Source organism: Ursus arctos, unplaced genomic scaffold, assembly GCF_023065955.2.
Source record: "Ursus arctos isolate Adak ecotype North America unplaced genomic scaffold, UrsArc2.0 scaffold_1, whole genome shotgun sequence".
Classification (NCBI taxonomy): Eukaryota; Metazoa; Chordata; class Mammalia; order Carnivora; family Ursidae; genus Ursus; species Ursus arctos.
Window position 1 is genome coordinate 67,236,831 of NW_026622763.1, and position 27,226 is coordinate 67,264,056.

Sequence of the window (27,226 nt, forward strand, 5' to 3'; positions counted from 1 at the left end):
AGAGAGGGAAAGAAAAATAAATTTGCAGAGAGAAAAGCAGAGAGGAGAACAAGAGAGAGAGGGTGCTTCCTGGCTTCCTACAGGCTTCCTGGCTCTTGGGTCTAGTCCCTCAGGATACTGGGCTGCCTCCAACATTTGGCCTGAAGTTCACCTCACAAAAAGCCTTTCCTAAAACATTGACTTCACGAGTGTTTTGACAACAAAGCACAATCATAATCCTTTTATCAAGGTCAGTTATCCAAACCCTCAAGATTCTGAACTACCACGAAGATCCCAGAAGTAATCATACCACATATCCAAGTAGTACAAGCTGTGTTTTTGGTCCAGAGGGGTGCAGACTGTCACTCCTAGCTGTGCCTGACACTCCTAACTATCCCCTCCTCAAAAAACAGTAACTCACCAATTCTCTATTGGGCGGTGGCTGCGTATTCTACATCAGGCCAAATGCTGAAGGTTTGAAAGTCAAGCAGAGAAAGACAATTATATGGTTTCACTCATTTGTGGAACATAAGAAATTGGAAGATCAGTAGGAGAAGGAAGGGAAGAATGAAGGGGGGGTAAACAGAAGGGGGAATGAACCATGAGAGACTGTGGACTCTGGGAAACAAACCGAGGGCTTCAGAGGGGAGGGGGGTGGGGGATTGGGATAGGCTGGTGATGGGTATTAAGGAGGGCACATATTGCATGGAGCACTGGGTGTTATTCGCAAAAAGTGAATCATGGAACATTGCATCAAAAACTGCGGAGGTACTGTATGGTGACTAATATAACAAAATAAAAATTATATAAAAAAGAAAAAGCCATTGAGACAGAGCCCCTGCCTCCTAGGAGCTTTCAATCTAGTGGAGAAGTTGGGTGAGTGGAGTGTACCATATCCCCCTGACGTACACTGGTGAAAGAATTCAGTCTTCTGTAACATCGTTCTCAGTGAAAACCTCAGTGTTGATAAGAAATAATAATACTATGCAGACGTTATTTGTTTAGTATTTCAAGAAGCCAAGCATGAGCATTAGCTACAAAAATCTCAAATATTTTAAAGATCTGACTAACTTAAAATTCTTTTGAAGATTTTGGATGAATGTTGCAGGGTTCTAGGTGAAGAAGAAACAATGTCTTTCAAGATGCTTTCATATCCAACCCAATGAAATAGATCACACACAATTTAACTTCCTTCTGCCGGTTGTGTGGAATGGGTCATACAGTACACCACCGAGTTTGATAGGATCATGTTGAATTTTTTACCAGGTTCTCTATGTTGACAGTATAGCAAAGTCCGTATTGTCAAGGAAACAAGCCTTACTTAGACACTGTCAGAGATCGGTTATAATGTCAACTGACTTTATAAGATTAAATCTTTATATTAATATTTTACTTTTATATTGACTATGCATCAAAGATCATATGCCGTTTTTAAGTTAATATGGTATTCAGAAAGGCTTATAAAAGTAACTTTCATCTGATGACAAATTAACACATTTATTGCAGAATATTTAGATAATAGACTAATATGGTGTGACTTAATCCACAAAACCATTTTATTGTCATAGTTATAACTTTTATATTTTTAATTTTTTAGATGCTTCCTTGTTCTATCAGCAGAAAGTCTAATATAGACTCTCCCCAAATTGTCTAAAGGCTCCAGGGGCTTAGTCCAAAGGTGGGTAAGGCTGTCATGTTTCCAGTGCAGAGTCTGGAAGGAATTGGTCTAGACCCCTTCACCAGTGCACAGTCCATGGTACCGGAATGCCCATGATGGTTCTGGCCATTGTCCGGCCGCAGCTGGGGTCTGAGCTGGGGCTCTGCAGTTACAGCTCCCTTAGAGCCCCCACATGCTCACGCATTCGGCTAGGGTGGTTGTGTCCCAAAGAGCTTCCAGCTTAGCCATGTGCTAGGCTTCCTCCAGTACTGCCTAGGCCCTTAGTTTAAGCCAGAACACCAACTTAAGTCTGCCCATTTCTAAAGATAATTTTATTTCAGGGCTTCATTATTCTTCTCTGATAATGAGCTTTAGCCAGACTACCCTGATAAATCTCAAAAAGAGTAGGGATGAATATTTGTCTCTGTCTTCCCAGACAGTCAAAGTTCCATGCTCAAATTGCCCAGCTCTTTCATCAGGAATCAATTTTATGATCACTATAATGTGTGGTAATAGGTGGTCACCATAGAGTAAGTTGTCTATATAGATTAAAAGGAAAAAAAAATCAAAATTATCGAAGACAGGCAGAGGGAAAATCAGGGTCCCTGCTGAGCAAGGATCCCAATGCAGGACTCAATCTCAGGACCCTGGGATCATGACCTGAGCTGAAGGCAGATGCTTAACTGACTGAGCCACCCAGGCATCCCAGCACTTACTTCTTTCAAGGCACAGATTGAATGTCACTTCTCTCTGATATCATCCTCTGGTGGAAGCCCCATCTGCTCAGACTTACCCCAATCTGTACCTCTCTAGTCACTCATGTTATGCCCTGTATTGTTCTTGTTTTTGCTCTTAAGTAAGCATTTGCTTTACTCACATATTTATCCTCCATGTCAACTGCAGCAGTGTTTTCCTTGCAAACAGTGCATACTTGACAAATATTTGTTGGAAAATATATGGATGCACAAGCTATAGAAAGATGACATTCTAATTTAATTAGCCCAAATTCCTTAGCCCACTAAAATCAAAATGATAAGTATCAAGTACCTATTACATGTAAGACACCAGGTATTTACAATTTCAAGCCTTTCTTAAAATCTACCTGGAAAAAGTACAGATGTGAAGAATTATGAAGAATAACATAACGAATACCCATATACTCACCCATATTAAGGAAGAACATTGGGGGTTACTCTTTCCAGGCCTTTATGTTTTAACCGTATTACACACTACTTATAATGTGTGTTTGCTGAATTATTTAAGAATATTAGATTCTGATGTAGAAAATGAGAAGCAAATGCATAGGAGGAAGAATGAAACTAAGAATTGAAGCAAATAGCTTAAGAGGCAAGCACAATTTGTAATATATGTCAAACAAGAAGAAGTAAGTTAGTAACCTATGAGATATGCTAGACATAGAATAAGTAGAGCATTTGTATAATGAACATAATTAGAAAAGGATGGAAAGAACAAGAGACTCCAAATAGTCATGATGCATTAATATATATGAGGCCATGAATCATCAAATATTCATGACATACTGAAGATACATGAGGAATATGAGGCATTCGCTATTAACAAGGTCTTACTTCAGGCAACCATTGGCTCCTTACAAGCTCTACACAAGGAATGCAAAATAGAATCCATGGCTGTCCATCAGGCCTATGTGTGAGCTCCAGCTATCAACCAGATGCACTTGATTCCAAGCCTATAGAGCAACCGTGTGTTCTGACTCCAAACACCTTCTGAGTGTACGGTCAACTTTGTTCAAATCTCTATTCTGGTCCTTGCACACATACCCTTAGCAAGGAAGACAGAAAGGACTGAGGACCAGGTAGTGTCATCTTTCCACCCTGTCTACATCATGTTTTAAATCTGTTAACCTAACCTATCCTTTCACCTTGCTTCTTGTTGTGTGTTTTCAATTGATTTAATACACCATGCGATCTAAGCATCTCATTTTGGTCCACAAGCCTTTCTGTTTTGCGATCTCTTGGATAGCTTGCTTGTTACTGTACTTAAAGACTTCCATTGTGCAAAGGTAACTGCCCACACGACAACAGTATTTACAAGTTTTAACCTGGATATAAATGGCATCATATTGTACATATTCATCTGCAACGTGCTTTTTTACTCACTATCATATTTGGGAGAATCTTCCAGAGACATATGTAGATCTATTTCACTTATTTTCACACTATATCCACTATATGAATATATCACAATTTGTTGATGAATTTTTTTATTCATCCAATGTAGGTTGTTTCCAGTTCCTTACTACCGCGATCAAGGCTTCTGTGACTATTCCGATACATATCTCCTTAGGCAAGTAACTCCTTAGGAGGATCTCAGATACACTCAAGAGTGCAAATTTCTGGGTCAAAGAGGATGCATATCTTTACCTTGACTAGACATTGCCAATTGCTCTGCAAAGTGATTGCTTCAATTTATACTCTTATCAGAAGTATATGAGTCCCTATGTTCTTAATCCAAGCCAACAGTTTGTGTTGTCATACTTTAAAATTTTTGCTAATTCCATGGATGCACTCTGGTTACAAAGAAGTAATAACTGTGACGGTTAAAAAAACCTTATGGTATTTCCTTAGTACTTCAATTATGAGGGAAAAATATGTGCAAATTTTGTCTCAGATTTTTGAACTTTCCCATTCTCTGTTTAAGGTGAAGTAAAATTTCCCCTTTTTCTTTCCAACTCCATGAACACCAAAGAAAAAACAACTTTGCAACAAAATTTGCCATTTTTTTCTGTAGCATTGGGAAGAATACCATGTTGGTTGTTTCATGTCACAAAAATATCCCTCTGATTATAAAGGAGCACAAGAAAAAGAACTTAGCTGTATCCATGCAAATCAGCCATCACTAAGCACATACCAGAGTGATGGTGGGTCAGTAGCTGAACAACTATTACTCATAGGCTGAGAATGCATTCACTCAAAAAAATTCTAAAAAGTTGCTCCTTGACCCACAATATCTATCATAAAGGCTTCTTCCATGCTTTAAATCTGACTATTATAAATTAATGTACGGGGGGGGGGGTCAAAATTTTCATACTTAAGAAATCTCCCAAAGAAACTATATCCCAAAAAATACACTTAGTACCTAGAAATCGCTAGTGCCTTATTTGTCACATCTCTTTCAAAAGCACAGATGGATGGGACACAGGACCTCTAAGTTCTATCTGATATAAGATGGAGACCACCCTCAACATCTTCCTCTCCCTAAACTGGCACTTTCAGACAGGCAAATCTTTGTTCTTAATTTCTTGCTTAAACCTTTTGGGTCACTCCCCAACAGCCCTAGCATTCTCAAACGTGGTCTAGGGGTCCCTTTTGCCTTTGATCCTCTAACATAATTGTTTTAAAAATGCAGATTCATTAGTCCCAGCCCAAGCTTACTCAATCAGAATGTCTGAGCACTGGAATTGCGTTTTCTATAAGTTATTCAGCTTGATTTTTTTTTTTTTTTTTGCAATCGAGAAATATAACACACATTAACTACTAAAAACAGAAATATGCAGTTCAATAAATTATTACAAAGTGAACAGCCATATAAGTGCCTTGCCAGCACTTCAGAAGACACCCCCTTGGGGCACCTGGGTGGCTCAGTTGGCTAAGCATCTGACTCTTGGTTTCAGCTCAGGTCATGATCTCAGGGTTGTGGGACTGAGCCCTGCATCAGGTTCCACACTCACTGGGGAGTCTGCTTAAGATTCTCTCTCTCCCTCTCCCCCCCACTCAGGCACACATTCCTGCGTGCTCTCTATCTCAAATAAATCTTAAAAAAAAAAAAAAAAGAAACCCCCCCTTGTTTCCCTTTCAAGCATGTCCGTCTTTCCAACTGAAGTACTAACCTGACGTCTAGCACCACCAACTTGGTTCCTGTACCACTGAAGCAAGAGCTGTAGTGACAGGATACAAGCCACACTGCTTAGTGTGCACGATGTGGCCTTGCAGCCTATCTTCAGCCTCTGCCCTCTTTACATGTTGTTCTCAAGTCAGGAGCCAGTTATGTTTCACTTCACAATTCCTGCCCTCATTCACTGCTCACGCTTCATGCTCTTCCACTGCCTCCAGACGTGCTGAGGAATGCTTGTACTTCCTCAGTCTTTCTAGTAAATTCATCCTTCAAGACCTGTCCAATTGTCAATTTCTTACAAGCCTCACGATGTCTGTCCCTCTGCCCCATCCAAGGCAGAGCCACGATTCTTTCCATCGACTGAGTAGCACGATCTTATATGTGGAGCAACTATTCTTTTACACGTCTAGTCCCCTTCCTAGACCAGGAATTAGGACAGAGAATTTTTTTTTCTAAATCCTCTGGAACATGTAGGCTTACTGTGTGTGCCTCAGTAAGTACTTAATTGTTGAACAAATACACAATCTCCAGGTATGAACATCTGTGGGAAAGGAGCACACTGCAACACCAACACTTCCAGGTATGTGTGGATTAGATGACGTTCTTCCTTCAGGAAATAACCTCAGATGCCAGGAGAATACTGGGTGCCAGAGAGGGAGGTGAAAGCAGTGGGATGAAATGCAAAGAGGGAGGTGGGAAGCTATAGTGCTGTTGCCTGCAGAGCCCTGCAGAGTAAGGAGCAAGTCAGACCACTCCAGGCAGCCTGAGGGCGGGGGTGGGGGTGGGGTGGCAGGGGGGATGGGTGCCTGAGTCCCCCCTTTTTTCTAAGACAGGACTTCTAGTTGTTAGACTGTTGTGCTGTGTGGGAAGCCTAGACGGTCCGGACTTCTTCACAATACCTTTTCCTGCCTCTTAATTGTTCCCAGACTGTCCACCTGCTTCTGAGGGTCCGTTCTTGCTTGAGAAATGCCACCTCACGAGTAACCTGCCTTTTCTTGACCTTAGCATACAAGGAAGGTAGAGCATTCAGTTCTTCACAACTCCTACCCATCCACAGTATGTGTGAGTAGGAGTGTAGGGCGAAAACGAGACACACAGAGGGGCCTTGTGTAACTGCCCTGGTGCCCGGAGGATCTGGATCGTAAGCATCTGGGCAGCCTGCCACGGGAATCTTCGCAGCAACGTAAATAGTCCTTACCCAAATGAACCTCAACTGCTAGGCACACTGAGAGGTCGGAAGAACAGGAATGAGAAGAAGGACTCAAATTTTATATCATCCAGAAAAGATACTGTAAAATAAAATGAAAATCTATCAAAAAGTAGTCTGAAAAAGAGCCACTGCCAAGGCTGGATCCCTGGGATGGGGGTAGGGGCGGCTTTAAGTTTGGAGGTGATCAAGGCCAGCACAGAGCTGGCATTCTTGAGAGATGGCTGTGTTTGTGAAATGCAAGAAGACTGGAACCCTGCAAACTGCACTCTTGGAGACAGTGGGCTCCTCCGTCCTCTCCTAAAGAACCACTGTGGCCTACAGAAGGGTCTCGAGCAGCACTGAGCCAGCACGGTACATGGTGGGCCCAGCTTTCTGCAGTGAAACAGGGGCAGTGAGAAACAGTGACATCAGTGGTGGCTCTGACACCAAGTCTGTCATTCTTTGGATGTGGAAGCCCAAATGAAAGAATGAATACCGCTCTTTGAATTACTGTACAAAAGCCATGGGACTGCATAAATCTCGGTAGTAGGGGCAACCACAAGAAGACACATGCTTGAATGATTAATCAGAAAGAAAACAAACAGATATGACTGTATTTGTAATATGAGATGAAAGCAGTTAAAGCAAGCTAAACCTAGATCTCTGTATCTATCTGACACATGGTAGACTCTCGAGACACAATTACACAGGATGGATTACATACAAAGACCTCAATACATATTTGTTAAATAAGTTCCTGATTTTCCTTCCCTCTTCAATTTCATTTTAATTTTTATTTCATTGTAAACTGCTTTTGAAGCAGAATCTTTGTTAAAAATAACTCTTAAATTTCTCCCCTGATTTTCAAAGTAATGCATGTTTGTTGCTGAAATTTTTGAAAATTAAAAAAGCATAAAAAATTAAAATTATCTATAATACCATCACCCAGACATAACTGTGTTAACATCTGGTCAACTTCTTCCCATATTTATTTAGGCAGAGAGATTATGGATCATTCTGCTCTATTCTATTTTGACTAGTAACATTATATCATGAGCATTTCCCAATATTATTCAATATTAATTGAATATTTTCCACCGTATTGATGTGATATAACTTAAGCAATCCATTATTTTGGATGTTCGGTTTTCAAATTTATAAATAATGTTGTGATAAATATCGATAATATCCTAGAAGTGAATCTGTTGGATCAAATAAAATGAATACTCTGAAACTATTGGTTCAATTTGCTAAATCGCCCTTCTAAAAGGTTGTTTCCCTTTTTACCAGAAATGTGCATAACCTTACCAAGAGCAGGACGATTTGTTTCCCTTTCTACCAGAAATGTGCCCCTAACCTTACCAAGAGCAGGATGATTTGGAAAATTTTATTTAAGGAATATATTTCATAGCTGGAAACAACTCTCACTCTGTCACTATTAGAGATGTTGTTTCAGTAGGAAATGAAAAAATATAGCAAACGATAGAAAATGAGGAAATCAAGGTCCTTATATTTTTTGACTACCATAAATTATTACCAATTCCGGGCAAGTTGATGGTCACAATGTATAAGTCTGAGTGTGCACAATATAATTCAAACTATAAATTTGGAAATTACATGCGAACAGAACAATGTTTGATTTACTTTTATTTCAATAGTTTTAAATCTCTTATTGTTCAGTACATGCATTGTTCCTTCACAGTGTCTGCTCCTAGAAGGCAGTTAGTGTTGAGTAATTTGTTATGACAAGTAGCCCAACTCACTAACACACTCAATTTCTTTATATTTAAACTAGTGCGTGGTGCGTCTTTTTTGAACCTGTTCTGCTTTTCTTTCCTTTTTCAGATATATACATGTACCTGACATATACACCATCTCTTCCAATCCAACTAAAAGATAATATACAGGTGAATACGCAAGTGAAGAGAGAGCAGGATAACCACTGTTTCTCTGTCCCTTCTTCCTCAGGATCTACCCCAAACGCTCCATCCCATCATTGCCATTTGTCTCAGGTCAAGAGTACACTTTTATGGAATTTATGTTAGGATGATCTCTTCTCTGTCTCTTCTTTGTTCTTCTTCAGGAGAGTCATGTATTTGGGTAGTTTCCCTCTGTTTGTTGTCTCCACTTCTTTCAGAATAGTTATGTCCACTTCAGCCAGCTTCTCCCAAGTGCACAGTGACTCTTTCTCTTCCTCTTCCTCTACCTTCTTCCAACTCATGCCCATTTACTTCAAGGAAGGCTCTCTACCCTTACGTGCTATTCCTATTCCCTTCCTCCTTTCATGAGCTAGAAGCAGCCCCGCATCTTGGCTGCCAAGTCACACACTTTGGGCAAGGAAAAGACCAAAATCCTTCATCCACCCTCATATGAAATGCTTAAAAGGGGTGCTCTAGCTGGTGGGTCCTCTGCCTGCAGAGCGTAGACTTGAAGAAAGAGAGAAGCTCAGAGAAAGGTAGGAGAGTGAGCATAGACTTGCTTATCTCAGCCAACTAGGTGGAGAACAAAAACCAAACAAACATAGGACTGTGAGGAACAAGAAAGCCCAGAATAAGGTGTGCAAATGGAAGATGATTTGGATAAACTCCAGAGACTGTGAGCAGAGTATTTTCCACCTGCTCTCCACCCCTTGCCTTGTGTAGTTGGCTGAGAATTACTAGTGGCCAGTGTCTTAGTTCATTCAGGCTGCCATAACAAAAATACCACAGACTGGGTGCCTTAAACAACAAACATTTATTTCTTCACTATCTGGAAGTCCAAGATCAAGGTACTGGCACTGGCAGATAATCTGGGGTCTTATAAGGATCCACTTCCTGGTTCATAGATGCTATCTTCTTGCTATGTCCTCAGGTGTTAGAAGGGGCAAGAGAACTCTTTGGGGTCTCTTTAATAAGGACACTCCCTGGGGCACCTGGGTGTCTCAGTTGGTTAAGTGGCTGCTTTCAGCTCAGGTCATGATCCTGGAGTCCCAAGATCAAGCCCTGCAACTGGGCTCCCTGCTCAGCAGGGAGTCTGCTTCTCCCTCTGCCCTCACCCATCCTGTTTTCTCTCTCTCTCTCAAATAAATAAATAAAATCTAAAAAAAAAAAAAAGTCAAATTAAAAAAACAAATAGGACCCTCCCATTGATGAGGGCCTTACCCTCATGACCCACTTAATAGTGGGGATTAGCATTTCGACAAATGAGTTTGGTGGGTGGGGGACACAGACATTCAGTTCATCACAGCCAGGAATAAGTGGACAGTAGTCAGTGTTGCTGAGCCCCGAAGCAGTGTTCTAGAACAGTTAACTATGCAAGTCCAGCACAGTGGATGCCAGAGAAGGGAAAAGGTGGGAAGAGAGGAGAAAGCGGAGTTGTAACCACCGCTGCCAGAGAGGACAAAGGAGGAAGAAAAACCAGGCCCAATTCTTTAAAAAGTGTCCAGACACTGTCTCTGGAAAGTCTTTTAAAAATGTCTTTACATACTCTTCTATCTTAAAAACAAATTTTTAAAATAAAACTAAAATTACTCTTCATTCCATTAAATGTTTAGTTGTATTTACTGTTTACTATTACATCAGTATTTTTCTGTTCATATTAGCAATGTATAGTAAATGTCTTTATCTGTAGAAGTCAACCACGTTAGACAACTTCTAAGATCCTACCTTGTCACCGCAGAGTCTGTAATTCCATATTTTCACTTGCATTTTGTAAGCATTTGTAGCCCGTGCTGGGAATCGGGCTCATTGCTTTTTTCACGTCCATAGGGATAGCAGTGCAAGTTAAAAATAACCAACTTATAAACAAGCTAGTAGAACTAAACTAGTTGTATGTTGAATTTCTGCAAAGTATTTGAACTACTTTAAATATACACACGAGGTTGAATTAGGCGAATGTCATAATACTTTACATCTTAAAATTCTACAGTGTCTTAAAATGCAATGTAGGAAGATATGCTTTTTTTTTTTTTTACAAGAGCAAGTATTTTTAAATTCATGGCTCTTGAAATGATCAGTTATTAAATATATTCTTATTAGTTTACCTTTAAGAAACATGTTTATAATTTCAGTATTTTAAAATATTCAAATCTCCATCCACTTAAAAATCTACTTCATCTACAACACACATCCCAAGCTTTAAATTTCATATTGCAAAATAAGGGTAATTTGAATTATATTTCTGGTAATATGAATATTACACATGACTCAGTTAATTGTAGGGGCACCACCACATAGAGTGGAAAATTCGTTAAGTATAGAATTGTTCTGAGGCGGTAATAGGAGAACCCGAGGATAGCTTTATATTCTCGTAGGTCATAAGCCATAATATTCTTTCTCTCCTCTCAGAACATTTAAAATCTATTATGAATTCTTTTGTTTTGAATCACTGAGGCATTTTAAAGTAAGAAACTTACTTTCTGAAAGTAATAAATTAATGCTCTTTCAGTGAAATTTTCACTCAAATGTCAGAACCACTACCAAATTTATACTTTTTCTTTTTAATAAAAACTTTTTTAGTTTCACCATGTGGAAATGGTTTTGTTTAAAGAACTCCTTATTTTTGCAAATGTACCAATCACTTAAGTACTTTTTTTAAAAGATGTTATTTATTTGAGATAGAGAGTGCAAGTGAAACAGAACACCAAGGGAGGAAGGGGTAGGGAAGGGCAGAGGGAGGAGAAGCAAGCTCCCCACTGAGCAGGGAGCCTAATGCAGGCCTCAATCCCAAGACCCTGAGATCACGACTGCAACTGAAGGCAGATGCTCAACACCTCTGAAGTACTCTTAATAACAAAATTTTTAAAATTCCATTAAACACATATGTACTGAATTCAAGAGAAGTATAAGACACACTTACAGGATAGAATGGAATATGGAACAATCAGAATTTATAATTGTTACCTTATGGGATGGAGTGCTTTTCCCTAACAAACCACCAGGTCCTGGCAATGGGAGATAATTGTGTGTGCCCAGGGTGTGGGGTGGGGGTGGGGGTGGAACGGGAGGTGGTGTTTAGGGTGACACGGGTGACAAAAGTGGTGAGGAAGTCAAGAAGAATCATGCTTCTTTATCTGAGTTGTCTCAGATACAGATGAATGCCTCAATTCTCTTTGTAAGCAGCCATACTGACTATACTGTTGTCATATAGACCCTGTAGACATAGAGAATTGGATGCCTAAAAGCTTAAAAATTCATCTTTTCTTCATTTTCCTTCCTCCCACCACTTCCCCCAGCACCAGGGAGTGTTTAAGGCAATGCAAAGTGGGCCAAAAATACCATTCTTAATGTGGGAAGAATATACTATCTAAATGCACCCAGAAAACAAACAAGAAGAGCTTTTAGTGTTTAACTGTAGAAATACGGTAGCCCCAGATTTCACTTTCCATGGTTTCAGTAACCCATGGTCCAGAAGTAGATGACCCTCCTTCTGACATAACATCGGAAGGCCAATAATAGGCTAAAACTATGTCACATGCCTAGTCATTCACCTCACTTCATCTTATCACCACAAGAAGGGTTAGCATAGCACCGTAAGATATTTTGAGAAAAAGAGACATTTACATAACTTTCATTACAGGATATGATTATAAATGTTCTATTTTATTATTATTGTTGTTAATCTCTTACTGTGCCTAATTTATAAATTTATCATAGATTAGTACAGGAAAGAACATAATATATATAGGATTTGGTATTATTCGTGGCTTCAGACATTCACTGGGGGCCTTAAAACGTATTCCCCGAGGATAAGGGGGCACTATTATAACTAGTCACCAGGCAGAAGAAAAAATATCTGCCCTAACATATTTCCTTTTCAGCATCATGTTCAATACCGGCCAAACATATACAGGCTCATGAAGAGAATTCAATGCAGTTTCTGCCAACTCTGGAAACAATTCTACTGGGAGGCTCGATAGTCCAGGTTAAGACTGCTCATTTCGGGACTTGTGAATCACTAATTGTACAAAATTATGGAAGAAAGTTATTTTCATTGTTAGTTCAGAACCAACAATGTTTGCAAAACATCAAGATTCCAGAGAGAAACTAGATTTTCGCAGATTTCATTGCTTGAAAATTTCCTAACCTGTATCTTTCCAAGAAATTGTCTTTATTTTATAACAACCTGTTAACTCTCTCTTTAGCAGAACAAGGTCCACAGCAGCAAAACCGTAACAGTAAGACAAACTTCCAGCAGTGACTTCCTCAGCTGAAGAATTTGAGGAAGCAAGCATGCTTATTCATTTGATATATCAACACAACTACTCCATACAGAACCTTTCACTCACACTGGAAGAAGAGGTTTAATTATATATATCCCATTATGGTATTACTCATTTTTTCAACATGCTTTTGAAAAGAAAAAAAAGTGCAGTCCTTTAATAAGGTCTTTTTCTTTCAGTGTTATCATCCCATCCCTTCCTGCAACATAAAGATGTGGTATGAAGAATTTCCCATCTCAAAGAATGCCTTGTATCCCCACCAGCAAAGTAGGCACACTCTGGGAGGCCAGCCAGGATGTGGGAATGGCTCCTTATAAAACTGGATTTTTATATGTATGTTAAAACGGGATTTTACCTGTATTCGCAGCAGTTGTAGATTTAGGAAATGTGTTAGATCCTTCAAAAACAAGCACATTGCTAAAATTCGGGGAATTCTTTCATTTTCCCGTTTTTGCAGAGAGGATAGATTCTAAAACAAATTTCCAATTTTGGGGGGGGCAATAGTTGAGGTACATTTATGGAGATGTTTCAATACTTTCTTTGGTTAGAAAAGTTTATGCAAACCAAACTCAAAAATTCTATAGCGTGCCTCGGGAACTCTATTTTAAATACACCCCAGGACTGTTCTAAGCGCCATCGGATTTCTTCACCGTGGAAATTGAAATATTAACCAGTAAAATAACAGGCAGGTTTTCAGGAGGGTTGAGAAGAGTGGAATTAAGTTACCCGGCAAGCAAGACAGTCGTCAAAGCTGCACTTCGGGTTTGTCGGTTCCCACTCTTCCCCTCCTCCCCCACTCCCAACGCCAAGACAGAGCTGTGGAGGGGCAAGATGGGCGAGGCAGTCTCTAGAATCGCCAGGTTTTTTTCCAGCGCGGCGCACCTGCCGCCCCCACTCCGTGCGGTCGCAGCTAACTTCCCGGTGGACGCCTCGGACCGAAGGGCAAGGGGCGCACCTGGAGCACCAGCCTCCCCGGCGGGGGCGAGCTCGGCGCCCAGATTCGTGGGCCGAGGGAGCTCTCTATTTTTTTCAAGTCAGCCTCCCGGAGGATGTTGGATTTGGCGGGGTGTGCTCTTTGAAATACTATATTGGGAACCTCACACATTAAAAAAGAATTTTTTTTTTTAAATTGCAAATCTTCCCGGTTCACTAGGCAGCTGGAGAGCAGGCCCGAAGCGGCGTCCCCTCCCGCCCTCCACCCCCGTTTCCCTCCTTCCCGCCCCCTCCCCCCGCCCGGAGCGGGACTCGCGGGAGCCGCCCCCTCCCGAGCGCCCACTTGGTTCCTCCCAGCTGCCGTGTGAATGGGCCGCCCTCCGGATTCCGCGGAGGGGGCGGCGGGAAGAGGCCGAGCCCGGGCCCCGGCGGCCGCCGCCCCCGCCCCCGCCCCGCGGCGGCCCACGCCGGGATCTGCGTCACTCGGCCGCGCGTGGGCGGGAGCCGGAGCGGCGAATGTAGCAAGAGCGGAATCTCCCAATGTGACAGCGCGCGGGGGGGTGGAGGCGGCGGAGGCGGGCGGGGGAGGGGGAGGGTGCAGCGCGCGCCGGGAGGAGAAGGGAAGGGAGGAGGAGGGAGGACGCGGCGGGGGAGGTGCCGCTGCCACCGCCCGCGCGCCGGAGCCCGAAGGAGCCGCCGCCGCCAACGCGGCCGAGCGGAGCGCCGTCGGGGCTGGCGGGCAGGAAGAAGCGGCGGGTCCGAACTGGGGGGGGAGCAGGGAGAGCGCGCCCACCACCTTCCCTTCCCCCCTCGATGGGAGCGGGGGCGTCCCGGCCGCCGCAGCCGCCTGAGGAGGGAGAGCTGGGGGCCGTCACTTCGGAGTTGGGGCTGAGCCGTCCTCGCGGGAGAGCGTGCCAAGACCGCTGCAGCCGCTGGCCGAGTACGTACCTGGTCGCTGTCCGCCAAGTGCGAGACGCGTTGGCGCTCGTGCGGCCGCGGGCGAACTTGGGGCGGCAGTGTCCGGGCCGCGCTGGCACCCGGGGGCCGGCGTCCAGGGGAGCGGGCCCCGCGCGGCCGCCACCGGAAGGAGAGGGCGGCATCTGGCTCGTGTGGGCGATTCCCAGAGAAATTCGGTGCGCCGGGGCAACGAGAAGAGGGCGAGCAGGGCAGCGGGCCTGAGTTGCGCGCGTCTTTCCTCCCGAGAAAACCGGGGGGGTGCGAGGCCATTCTCCTAAAGCAACTGGGGTCGTCGCGCAGGGCGCGGGGGTTGCGTGGTGTAGTGTGCGTGGTGGATGCGCGCGCCGGTCCCAGAGTTTTGCAGCCACCTTCCCCAAGGCCAGAATCTTTTTGTTGGTTTGTTTACTTTATAAAAATATTGCACTTACAGTCTTAATTTTTGTCTTGGGTATCTTCTCCTTCCGAATGTAGTTTTCTTTTTAAAAGCGGAAGGAGAGTTTTGCTTGGAAGTGGCTTACAGAAACTTGGCACCAAGGTGCAGGGAAGCGAGAGACTCGTGCTCGCTAAGGCCGAGCATGGAATTTGCAAACACATGTGGGACATACAAGCCTTGGACGCAGAGTTGTGTGACCTTATTCATGGAGGAACATTGCAAGTGCAATCAGATTTATGGTTTTCAACCTCAAGGTTCACAAGATTAAGATATGAAACGACACTTCCAAGTAAGCCTAAATGTTCTAAGGTCTCGGAAAAGGATAATTGAGTTGGAATATGCACGTATAGGTTCTGCAGACCAAGTTTGCAGCAGGTGATCAGAAGGAATCTTTGACTTGCATATAGCTTTATCCTACTCCTTGCGATCCGGCGGGCATGGAAAATTTGGGGGTAGCTGTCAATTTAAAATTTCATGCGAAAGAGTTGATTTGGAGTAACCTGTCACTACCAGTTGGTTTGCCAGTGACTTGTCTGCAAACTTAAGGAGTGCAAAGATCAGAAGCTGAGAGGGAAATGCTCAGATCTTGTTTAAAAATATTTTGGCAGTTTTAATAGGAACAGAGGAACGGAATTTAAAATAGATTAGTCACGTAGGCAATGCTAGGCTGTTTTGTTAGAAAAGTGTGCACACAGTGAATTACCTTCTTAGATTTTCACTTTTTTGAAAAATTTCCCTTGTAAAACATACCAGATTATGACACATCATAATTTATATGTGGGTTTCAAGAAGAAGTATTGGAAAAGGATGCTTAGGATTTACTTTATTTTGGGGTGGCGGCTGATATTTTCCTGAAGACTTAAAAGGACAGCTTTCAATCTAAGTTCCAGTAAAAGTGGCTCTTAGATTCAAGGCTATCCATTTTCCTCCGTTTTTCAGTGTTGAGACATTTTAATATTGTCCTTTAATTAAATTTAAAAATTATGTTATCCTTACAGGTATTAATATGCATGTAAAGGTTCTCTTAAGAACGTGTGGCTGTCTGGCAAGGTCATCCTTCTTTATTCTTGTTTGGGTGTTGGATGCTGGACAGTTAGGTTTTGAAATAAAATAATTTCAAGGAACCATTGGACAGTTTCTTGTTTTAATTTTATTAGTTTAGTATCTTGTACGAAAGTTAAAATGCCATCCTGGTATTAGAAACACTTCATATTCCTTGGCCCTGGTCATTCCCTGTTATATGTGAATGAATCAATAGTAATAATAAGAACATTGAGGCATTGTAGATTTTTTATTTTATTTCATTTTGCCTGCTAATCGTGGATGTAATTAAAATGACAAATCCTTAGGAAAACTATAGCTGATAAAAGGAAATTTAGTAAGATTATATGTCTAATAAATAATTTGGTACATTTAATAAATAATTTACATGTTGTCCTTTTTCAGGATTATTAAACAATTTAATCTCAACTAAATTAATTTAAAATTTTCCCTTTTTGTGACCAGTAAATAACATCCATCGTCCTATAAGGAAGTTAATATATTTTCATTCCCCTGGTTGTTAGAGAATCAGTTAAAGCATTCAGTAGTTTAATCACACTTTAAGGACATAATGGTTTATTAGTAAAGATTTTGGGGTTTTGCACTGTGGATGCTTTGAAAGAAGAAATTAAATGTATTACGAAGTGGGAGAGATTTTGGGGGTTTGCACTGTGGATGCTTTGAAAGAAGAAATTAAATGTATTACGAAGTGGGAGAGACCTTTGAAGAACCTATTGCTTGAACTTTAAATATTATTTATTTATTTATTTTTAAAGATATATTTATTTGACAGTGAGAGAGAGAGATTTTGCAGGGGGGAGGGACGGAGAGAGGGGGAGAGAGTCTTAAACAGATTCCATGCTGAGTATGGAGCCCAGTGTGGGGCTTGATCTCAGGACCCTGAGACCATGACCTGAGCTGAAACCAAGAGTCAGACCCTTAACCAGTTGTGCCACCCAGGCTCCCCTGAACTTTAATTAATTATTCAAAGTAAAAGGTAGTTGGATGGAAACAGAAGTATGTCAGGCTTTTGTATCTCTCTCTTTTTTTTTTTTTTTAAAGAAAGGTATTAGCCCTGGGCTGTTCCCTTTTTTTTTTTTTTTAAGATTTTTATTTATTTATTCAACAGAGTTAGAGACAGCCAGCGAGAGAGGGAACACAAGCAGGGGGAGTGGGAGAGGAAGAAGCAGGCTCATAGCGGAGGAGCCTGACGTGGGGCTCGATCCCAGAACGCCGGGATCACGCCCCAACCCGAAGGCAGACGCTTAACCACTGTGCCACCGAGGCGCCCTCAGGCTTTTGTATCTCTTGACCTGAACTCTGTTCTAAGACTTGGGCCTCATCTATTCCATTAGAAGTCTGTTTGTTTTGTTGGTGCTGTTCATGTGCATTATGAATATGGTGTTTTATGTTACTTTCATAGAAGTGAGCATTTTATAATATGTTTTGAACGGTCTAAGATCCTGCTAATGTATAATTGCTTTGCATATGCATATTTCATCGTGGAGTTTATTAAGTATATTAAGGAATAAATAATACCCTTTCAAGCATAAGATTTTTAGCCCCTTTGTTTTGGATTTAGTTTTATCTTACCTGCTTCTTTCATTCCTTTTAGTGGAATGAAGAATAGTAGTTATGATATTAAATGCAAATTTTCTTTTTGATCTGACATGTTCAAAAACTAGTACAATAGTAGAATATACGCTCTTAAACTTAATAATGAAACAAGTGGGAAATCTGAGAAGTTGGTGCTGGAAAAAAATAGTAATTCTCATCTTGTCAGAATTCTCACAGCTAAAACATGGCATTAAGCTTTCAAATAGTTTGTCATTTCTCAATACCTTTTATTTAGGGGGCTGCACAGTTATTTTGCACGGTATGTTAATTTAATTTTAAGGAGAAATTTCTGGAAAAAGCATGCCTTCTGCATGCTCAGAGGACATTCATGTTTGTTAAATGACTTGTCTATTGGTTGGTTGAGGAATTTCCAGCCATATCCTATGAAGGGGTCTGTAAGACATTTTTTTTCTCCATCTTCATTCAGAATTCAGAAAAAAATCAATAAGAGGGAACATTATAAGTTCCCCAAATTACCATTAATTCATTAGGAGCTATATATTTAGCTCATAGCTATGACAGTAATAAGATCCTGAATATTTTAAGATCACTGAAGGCTTACTAATAAATTTGCCTGGGTAAATTATTTGGTACTTGAAACATGCAAACACCAACTCTGCAATCTTAAGTAACCCATGATGTAACTAAACTATATTTAATTATTTTAGCTTGAGTTCTAGCACTAGGACAAAAGTTAGAAGAATTCATTTCCTAGGCTTAAGGCTTATCCTTGCCTGAGCCTGGATTGTCATAAACCTTTTCCGTTTCAACCTGTGGTGTACCCACCGCACCCTTCTCACCGTGCCCCCTATACCGTGAGGCTCCATTCTTCCAAACTCGGCAGTACTTCACAGGCTTTAAACACAGTCTCTGCCCTCAGGTGTCCTCATTCCTCCTTACCATTCCCAGTCCCTGCGTTTCACTCCTTTAGCATGCACTGGGTCTTCATCTTGATGTTGAGAGGAAAACAATCTGGTGGAACTAATTCACCTTAATCTGTAAAATGACTCATGAGCTAACTCTTCCCAAGTTTTTTCACATTTTTTATAAATCTGTAAGAGGCTGCTGTTAACTTAGACAGTTTTAAAGTAAAAATTTCAGGCTGTGTTGGGAGGAAGGAATTTATAGTCCTTTGCATAAAAAATAAGTCAGATCTTACTGGGATTCTGCCCTTGCTTTCTCCTCAGTCCTGAAGAGGTTTTGTTTGGAATGCCACAGACTTCATAAAAGTGTGTGTATACTCTGTGTGTGTAATTCCTACATTATGAAGAGGAGGATTCAGGAGTAGTGATTATGAATCCATTTGATATGTGTTATTTGTGGATAACTTATGTTGCATTTTGATTTATAGAAACAAAGAAGGAAAAGACCTAGAATCTTTCATGACCTCTTAAAATGCTGGTGTTGGGACTGGACTAACACATGAAGTATATTATAGTACTAACCACATGTAGTTCCTGTATCTGGAAATACATCCTTAGATCTCTTGGAAAAATAACCATGTTATAGAAATCCAAATACAGCCTTAAGTAAGAAGTATTGAGGATGAGAGAAGGTAGAAGCTTTTAGGGAAAGTAGTAGTTAAAGTTATGGGTTGGTCGGTCATTGGGACACCATTGGGATACCAGTTTACAAAGAGCATCCCTTTTGGAATATGAAAGGAGGCTGCTGATCAGATATTCTCAAATGTTGGGTTTCATTCAACAGCAGCCTTTATAGAGATGTTATTCTACATTGAACACTTGGCTAAGAAGTGGGGGATAGAAGATGAATGAAATCCAGTTTCTACCCTCAGGGAGCTTATAACCTCAGTTTTGCAGAGCTTGGTGAGGTTGCTTCTTTATTCCATGGCTCCTTATGCATAACACTTAGCATAGCATTTATAAATCACAGTGTTTAAGTGTCCACTTGTTTGTCTTCCTTCACCCCTTTAACTCATTCTCCATGAAGGATCATTGGAATAAGTGGGGAAAAAAAATGAGAAAGTGTGTAGGGTTCAGAGAAAAGAGAGGACACCTACACCAAGGGGGTGTGGGAAAGGCTTTATGGAAAAGGCCAGTGGAGGTGGGCAGGAGGGAGTATGCTGGCACAGGGGCAGGGAGTGGGAGGCACATTCAAGGAATGCCCAGTGTATCTGTTTGGCATAAGCACAGGGCCATGTTAGGGACCAGAGAGAAGACTGGGAAGGTATAGGTTTGGGTCTGGGATGCCTATATGAGAAGTTTGAATTTCTTTCTCTTTGCAGTGGGGAAATTTGCATAGGTGGGTAAAGAGCCACACCTGTACCTGTATTGCAGCGTGGGATGTATTAGATGGTAAGAAAGCTGTTTTCATAGTTGAAGCAAGAAGCAGTGAAAACTAGAATTAGGTGCTTTTGAGGCAGAGAAAGAAAAAAGGATGGTGATATGGCTTAAGGAGATGAAGACTTGAGGAAGGAAAAAGAAGAAAGCACAAAGATGAAAGAGTAATGATGCAACTAAAGAAGAGAGTTGGGAAGAGTAGATCTGGGATTCCGGAAGAAGGGAGGAAAATGGATACTTGCTTTTGGACTTTTGAAATTTGAGATTTTGACACGGTGGTAGTTGAATGCAAAATTATCAGAAAAATGATTTGTGTTGATGGTTATCAAACCTGTCCGTTATGAAGAAAAAATTACTGATGTTCACTGATAATTTTAGTATTTGTTGATTGAAAATACGTATACTGTAATGGCAACAGCTACTATGAATTCGGTTATGCTTTTAAATGAGTTTATAAGGCAGGGAAGAGAGCATGATATGCCATTAGTAAAGTCAGGTAGACAGCATTTCAAGGAGATCTTTCAGACTGCAGGGAGGTTAGAGGGAGAGGCCCGTGGTAACTCAGTAGTTACTTGAGAGCTTTGATGGAGTCCTAGGACCATGGGGCAGACTGAAGCTTCCTGGAATGGATTGAGGCAGTGAAGGCCCTCTGTCCTACACTAAATCCCCACATCCCAGCTTGGAAAATATAATAGAAGTTTTGCTTCCCATAGGCATATTGAGTGCTTCCTTGTGGTTCAAGGACAAAATAGGAGTTGAGCAGTCAAGTTTTCTGGGCAACCTCTTATTTCATTGAATAGATTAATGAGTAACAAATGACAACAAATGGCCTTAAACAAATCCATTGTTTAATTCCTCTTCCTCTGGAACTGACCAGGCTGAGCAATGTTTAAGCCGGTGCAAGTGGAGATTTCTGTGTATAGGTAGTAGGCCTTTGGTTTGGATTTTGAATGCGGTAAAAATTAGTAACTGGTTTCTCTTAACTGTGGAATTCATGTAAAGGTCAGACTCAGCGTGGTTGTTCCAGCATCCTGAAAAGGCTAGGTAACAGTAGTTTTCAGCTGAGTAGATTTACTGTTCTATTAGCTACCTGTTTATAGTGGTATTAGGATCTTTTCCTATTACTTCAGATCGGAGAGCTGCAGCTAGAAGCTTGCTCTTGGTTTATTTGACCTTCATGTTGAAGCATGAATAGATACAGCGTTTGTAAAAACAGAAAATCTCATCTTATAAGAATTTTCTTTTAAATCAAATCAAGTTAATGTACGAAGTGGTGGGTGTTTAAATTATCACAACAGGCTTTTGTAGGAAACTGAAACATTCTCCTAAAGCAAAAGCTTAAGGAGAAAACTCCTTTCGCAGCGGTAAGTGTGGGCCTTTAGAAGCCTCCTGGGACTCTGACTAGCTCACTTATTTATCTTTCAGCATCTGGTATCTTGACTTTAGAAATGCACACTTGGTCCTTTCAGTTATTATGGAGATAGTATAATAATTACTACTTTCTTACTGGTACTGCTTTCTTACCCCCTTAGGATCTAGGGGGTTTCCTTTCTTTCTGGGTAAAGATGAGAAACGATATAAATTTGGAATTAAATTTTTCCAAAATTATAGACATTTTAGAAGAATAAAACAAGTTTGAGTCTTTAGTTCTCTTTAAGTTTCTCTTTTATGTTTGTCTAACATATATTTTTTTCTTATTGCTAATAAAAAGATTCGAAAACTATTCTTACAGATTTTCTCACGTAGCCATTCCTCTATTCCCTAATTTTGGGGAGCACATATGATGAGATAATTGATGACACCATAAACCTTGAAAATTTATAGCCCTCTTAAAGGATTGTGTGAGCACGGGGTATTATATAAGACTGATGAATCACTGACCTCTACCTCTGAAACCAATAATACATTTTATGTTAATTTATTGAATTTAAATTTAAAAAGATTGTGCACGCACATGTGTGTTTATAAATGTATTTTTTTCTGTATACTCGAGTTGGAAGTCTTTGATTCTGTTGCATTAGGTGTATGATGGGAAAGGAAGTTTCCTTTCTCCTCCCTCAGACACTTTCTAGAAGTTCTTCTGTTTGGTATAATGCAGGTCAATACAGACTCTAACTTATGTCTCTAATTCCCAAGAGTTGTCTTTTTGTGGGCTAGTGTACAGCCGGATGATATACACTCTCCCTGGAGAGTCTCCCTGGAGTGGGAGAACAAGTAGATACTCCTGTGGGTGATTTAGAAGATGCAAAACTGTTCTTATTCAGAGGGGTAAAGTGGCACGAACCGAAGGTAGACTTAAAGAATCTGGATGATCACAGAACATGTAGGAGTTTGTGGTGCCCAGAAGGTGTACTAAATAGGGATCTTCTAGTGTAGTTTGCCGAATTTGCCAAATCATGGGAGTCTCCAAAGATACAACTCAGTGACCTGGGAAATTGTATTTTTTAAAAAGATTTTATTTGTTTTATTTATTTATTTATTTATTTGAGAGAGAGCTCACAAGCAGGAGGAGTGGCAGGCAGAGGGGGAAGCAGGCTCCCTGCTGAGCAAGGAGCCTGATACCAGACGCCAGGCGCAAGACTCCATCCCAGGACCCTGGGATTATGACCTGAGCCATCTGGGGGGTCTCGGAAATTGTGTTTCTTATTAGCACTGCAAGTGACAGTTCTGGGTGCTCTCAGAAAGCTGCTGCTCCCCAATTCAGTCTTTTTTTGTATCTCTTGTGAAGTCATCAGGTCACCTGGAAATACCCTTGTAAAATAAAGGACCATAAAATTTGAGGAGGTCACTAGTTGATCATAGCAGATTGTGGATGACACAGAGTTTGCTGAAGATGAGGCTTCCCAGAAGTCAGTCCTTCGGGTGGTAGGGAGGTGTATTCTCCTTGAACGGGATGACTTGAGACTAGAATTTTGATAGCATTCTGATTGATGGCATAAAGAACAAGTCCCAGATTTGGTGACCTCCTGGCCTTCAGAGATGTTGCTAGTACTCGTCTCTGTGCCTTATCTCCCAGGTAACTGTTGCTCTGTACTAGTATTTTGAATTGAGAGTGGAGCTTCCATTTTCCTCTGATGTACATAGATTCTTTTGCCTTTCTGCAGTTTTCTCCATAGAGGGCTACAGGGTCCTTTTTAATGCTAAAGGTACAAGTTGATTACAACATGTTTGTTTGTTTCTCTTAAATGGAAGTACTTGGCCAGCTTCTCTTTGTATGTGGGAGGTCTCCAGGCAACTGTGAATAACTTTTCAAGACTGCTAAGAGGTCAAGAAGTGCTTTGCTGGGTCTTGTTCTGTCTCTTTAAAAGCAGGCTTCTTAGTCTTGATTGGGCCCGAAAATTATGTTTATGTTTCTTCCTTGACTCTGTCTTAGGCTCTCTGCTGCTTCTTTGGAGGGCTCTTCCACCCTCCTCTGTTCCATCCTGTATCTCTAACCCTTACACACGCTGAGATGCCAGTCTGTTACTTTGCACACAGGGCAGATCTGTTGAAGCATTCTACCTTACGCCATCTGCGGGTGCCAAATGTTTAAAAGAGAATCCCATCATCCTGATTTTTCTGTATCCCCAACCCCTGTAGCACTTCTTAGAGTCTCACAGATGTAATTCCATAGTCAATCTATTACTCTTTTCTTCATGGACTCACAAAAAGTGCTAAAAAATGGTAGCCATTTACTCTCCTTCATCACTTATACCTAAATGATCACCAGGTCTTGTCATTTATTTGTTTGAATTTTTCCTGCTTTTTTTCTCGGTTCTTAAATATACCACCTCCTATCTTCTCACCTCCAATTCATACTGAAATCCATTTTCCTCTGCCTGCCAGACTAATCTTGCTAATTTGTCTTTATAAAATGGGAATTACCGTACCAGTCTCGAAGGGCTGCTGCAAGGATTACAGATATTTCTTGGCTTACAGTTGGTGTTACATTCCAGTAAGTCTATCATAAGTTGAAAGATGTCATGAGTTGCATTTCATGCACCTAGCCTACTGAACATCACAGCTTAGCCTAGCCCACCTTAAATGTGCTCAGAACATTTACAGTAGCTTACAGTTGGGCCAAACCATCTAACACAAAACCTATTTTATAATAAAGTGTTGGATATCCCATGAAATGTATTGAATACTGTTCTGAAGGTGAAAAGCAATGGTTGGTGTGGGTACAGAATAATTGTAAGCAAGTCGGTTGTTATCACTGTGCAGCTGACTGGGAGCTTTGGCTCACTGTCGCTACCCAGCATCAAGAGTGTCACTAGTCCAGGAAAAGGTCAAAATTCAAAATGGTATGGTTTCTACTCAATGCATATGGCTTTCACACCATCATAAAGTTGAAAAACCGTAGGTCGGACCCGTAAGTTGGGGACCATCTGTAGATGTAAAGTGTTTATCGTATTGTCTGACGCAATATAAGTATTCAGCAAATGGTAGCATGATATACCTATTACCTCCTTCTGAATTTGATTATTCTTCACTTCGCCGTCCATACCATGGAAGCAGTAAAGTGAATAGTCAAAACTACGGGATGTAGAGCCCTGTAGACCTTGGTTTGAGTCCTTAGACTTCTGCTTAACTAGTTGTGAGATTTCAGCAAATTACTTATATTCTTTATATTTTTCACCTTAAAATGGAAAGTTATACTGACCACTAGGATTGGTAGAAGAAGAAAATGAGATAACTTTTGTAGAGGGGGACTGCTTCCTTAACAGTCACTTGCTATGCAAATGCTCCTTGTCTTTGTTCTTCCCCTATGGCATTTGTCAATCCTGTAGTATCTGATGAAGAGGTTTGAGAATTTTGGAGCAAGTGTGATGAGTCTTTCCTCTCTTCTTCTTGCAGGTTAAGTCCATCCACAGTAATGGCCGCGGCCTTACCCAGGACCCTGGGGGAGTTGCAGCTGTATAGAATATTACAAAAAGCCAATCTGCTTTCTTATTTTGATGCCTTTATTCAACAAGGTGGCGATGATGTCCAGCAGCTCTGTGAAGCTGGAGAAGAGGAATTCTTGGAAATCATGGCACTCGTGGGCATGGCTAGCAAACCCCTTCATGTTCGAAGGCTACAGAAGGCTTTGAGAGACTGGGTTACAAACCCTGGCCTTTTCAATCAGCCACTGACTTCCCTGCCTGTCAGTAGCATACCCATCTATAAGTTACCAGAGGGGTCACCGACGTGGCTGGGGATATCCTGCAGCAGTTACGAGAGGAATAGCAATGCCCGGGAACCTCATTTAAAAATCCCCAAGTGCGCGGCCACCACTTGTGTGCAGAGCTTGGGACAGGGGAAGTCAGATGTGGTGGGGAGCTTGGTGCTGCAGGGTCTCGGTGAGTCCAGACTCTGGCAAGGCCACCATGCCACCGAGAGCGAGCACAGCCTCTCCCCAGCAGACCTCGGCTCCCCGGCTTCCCCGAAAGAAAGCAGCGAGGCGCTGGATGCTGCCGCCGCGCTCTCTGTGGCCGAGTGTGTGGAGCGAATGGCCCCCACGCTGCCGAAAAGTGACTTGAATGAAGTGAAAGAGCTGCTAAAAACCAACAAGAAGTTGGCCAAAATGATTGGTCACATCTTCGAGATGAGTGATGATGATCCACACAAAGAGGAGGAAATTCGAAAATACAGTGCAATATACGGCCGGTTTGACTCAAAGAGAAAGGATGGGAAACATCTCACACTTCATGAGGTAAAAAGCTCACGTTTTTCGTTGTATGTCTGTGGTATGTTTTATTTCGTAGAGATAAGCTTGGTATTAAAAGTAGCATTAAAAAACTTGAGGTGTTAGCAAAATATTAACTCTTTTATGAAAGTAGACCATATTTATCGCGTTAGGGTGTTTTTGTGTTGAACGTGCTGAGCTTTGGAACTACAGTGTGTGGTGACTTTTGGGAAAATACCAGAATTTAAGCAGTGAAAGCATAAAGTCTTTGTACTTAAAGGCAGTTTGTTTTTTAACTAAGAAATAAAATTGGGTTTTAAATATAACCATTCATTTAAAAGGCATTTGGGGAGCCTGGGTGGCTCAGGTCATGATCTCAGGGTTGTGAGATCGAGCCCCATGTTGGGCTTCACACTGGTCCTGCAGCCTGCTTAAGATACTGTCTCTGCCCCTCCCCTTCCTCTTTTAAATCAGTCAATCAGTCAATCAAAAAAATTTTTGTAGGCATTTTTTTAGAAAAAAATTTGTAAGAAGATGACCAGAACTTAAAAGTAATTTTTAGCTAGCATAGACAATAAACTTATATTAGATGAATGTTATCAATATTTACTATAGGTTTGAAAATTGTTTTGGTTTGACATTTGACATTAAAATTCTCATCATTGTATATTTGTAGCACTCTATCCAGAAATATTCTCCTTGAGTAGAATGCATATAAATCTCTTTTGCCTGTGTTCCCTTATTCTTCTTGTCCACCTGCTCAGTGCATCATCTTTAAGATGCAGCTCAAGTATAAGCTTAACTCTGTTCTGATCTGTTTTCCCACAAGTAAAATGACCTTCTCTTTCCTTTCCATTTTTACCCCTATCTACGCTACTGTCATAGTAACGTCAGCACTTTATTGTACTTATTTGTATACTAGTCTGTCCTTCGCAGTATATTTTGGGTTTCTTCAAGGCAGAGACAGTGTCTCATTCATTTTTATATCCTCAGAGTCTAACACACCCTATACATGCTTGGAAAATAAATGCATTTTCAAAGTTAAAAAGGCTATTTTTTTGCTAAATTTTTTTATAGCATTTATCCTGTAGAAGAAATAAAATATTCATTTGAATGTAATATTCCGTGTAAGAAACATTAGATTTTTTCCTCCTCAGACATGTACTTTGAACACAGAAGAGAATATATACTTACTGCAAAAATATTGAATCATTACAAAAGGATGTAAAGTAATTGAATCTGTGAGCTTTCAGATAGTTTTCTTTACGTAGACAAGTAAGGGATCGTATTTGGCACACTGTCCTCCAAATTCCTTATTTTAAAAAGGAAACTTAAAATATTGTACTCACAGTACAATATACTATTATATACCTTTCCAAGTGAATACACCTAGAGTTACCT

At 41.1% G+C, this 27,226-nt stretch overlaps 2 protein-coding genes across 3 annotated transcripts in view; one reads left to right on the plus strand and one right to left on the minus strand.

The window, feature by feature from the left end:
- The window catches only part of NEMP2 (nuclear envelope integral membrane protein 2), a 336,857-nt gene that overhangs the window by 102,948 nt on the left and 206,683 nt on the right, over window positions 1-27,226 (minus strand). The window lies entirely within an intron of this gene.
- NAB1 (NGFI-A binding protein 1) overlaps window positions 14,664-27,226 on the plus strand; it is a 44,613-nt gene continuing 32,050 nt past the window's right edge. For both annotated transcript variants that reach the window (XM_026492312.4, XM_026492313.4), the window contains exons 1-2: window positions 14,664-14,770; window positions 25,015-25,852. In XM_026492312.4, coding sequence (XP_026348097.1) covers window positions 25,034-25,852 — 819 coding nt within the window. In that variant the 5' untranslated portion in view covers window positions 14,664-14,770; window positions 25,015-25,033. The remainder of the gene's footprint in view (window positions 14,771-25,014; window positions 25,853-27,226) is intronic.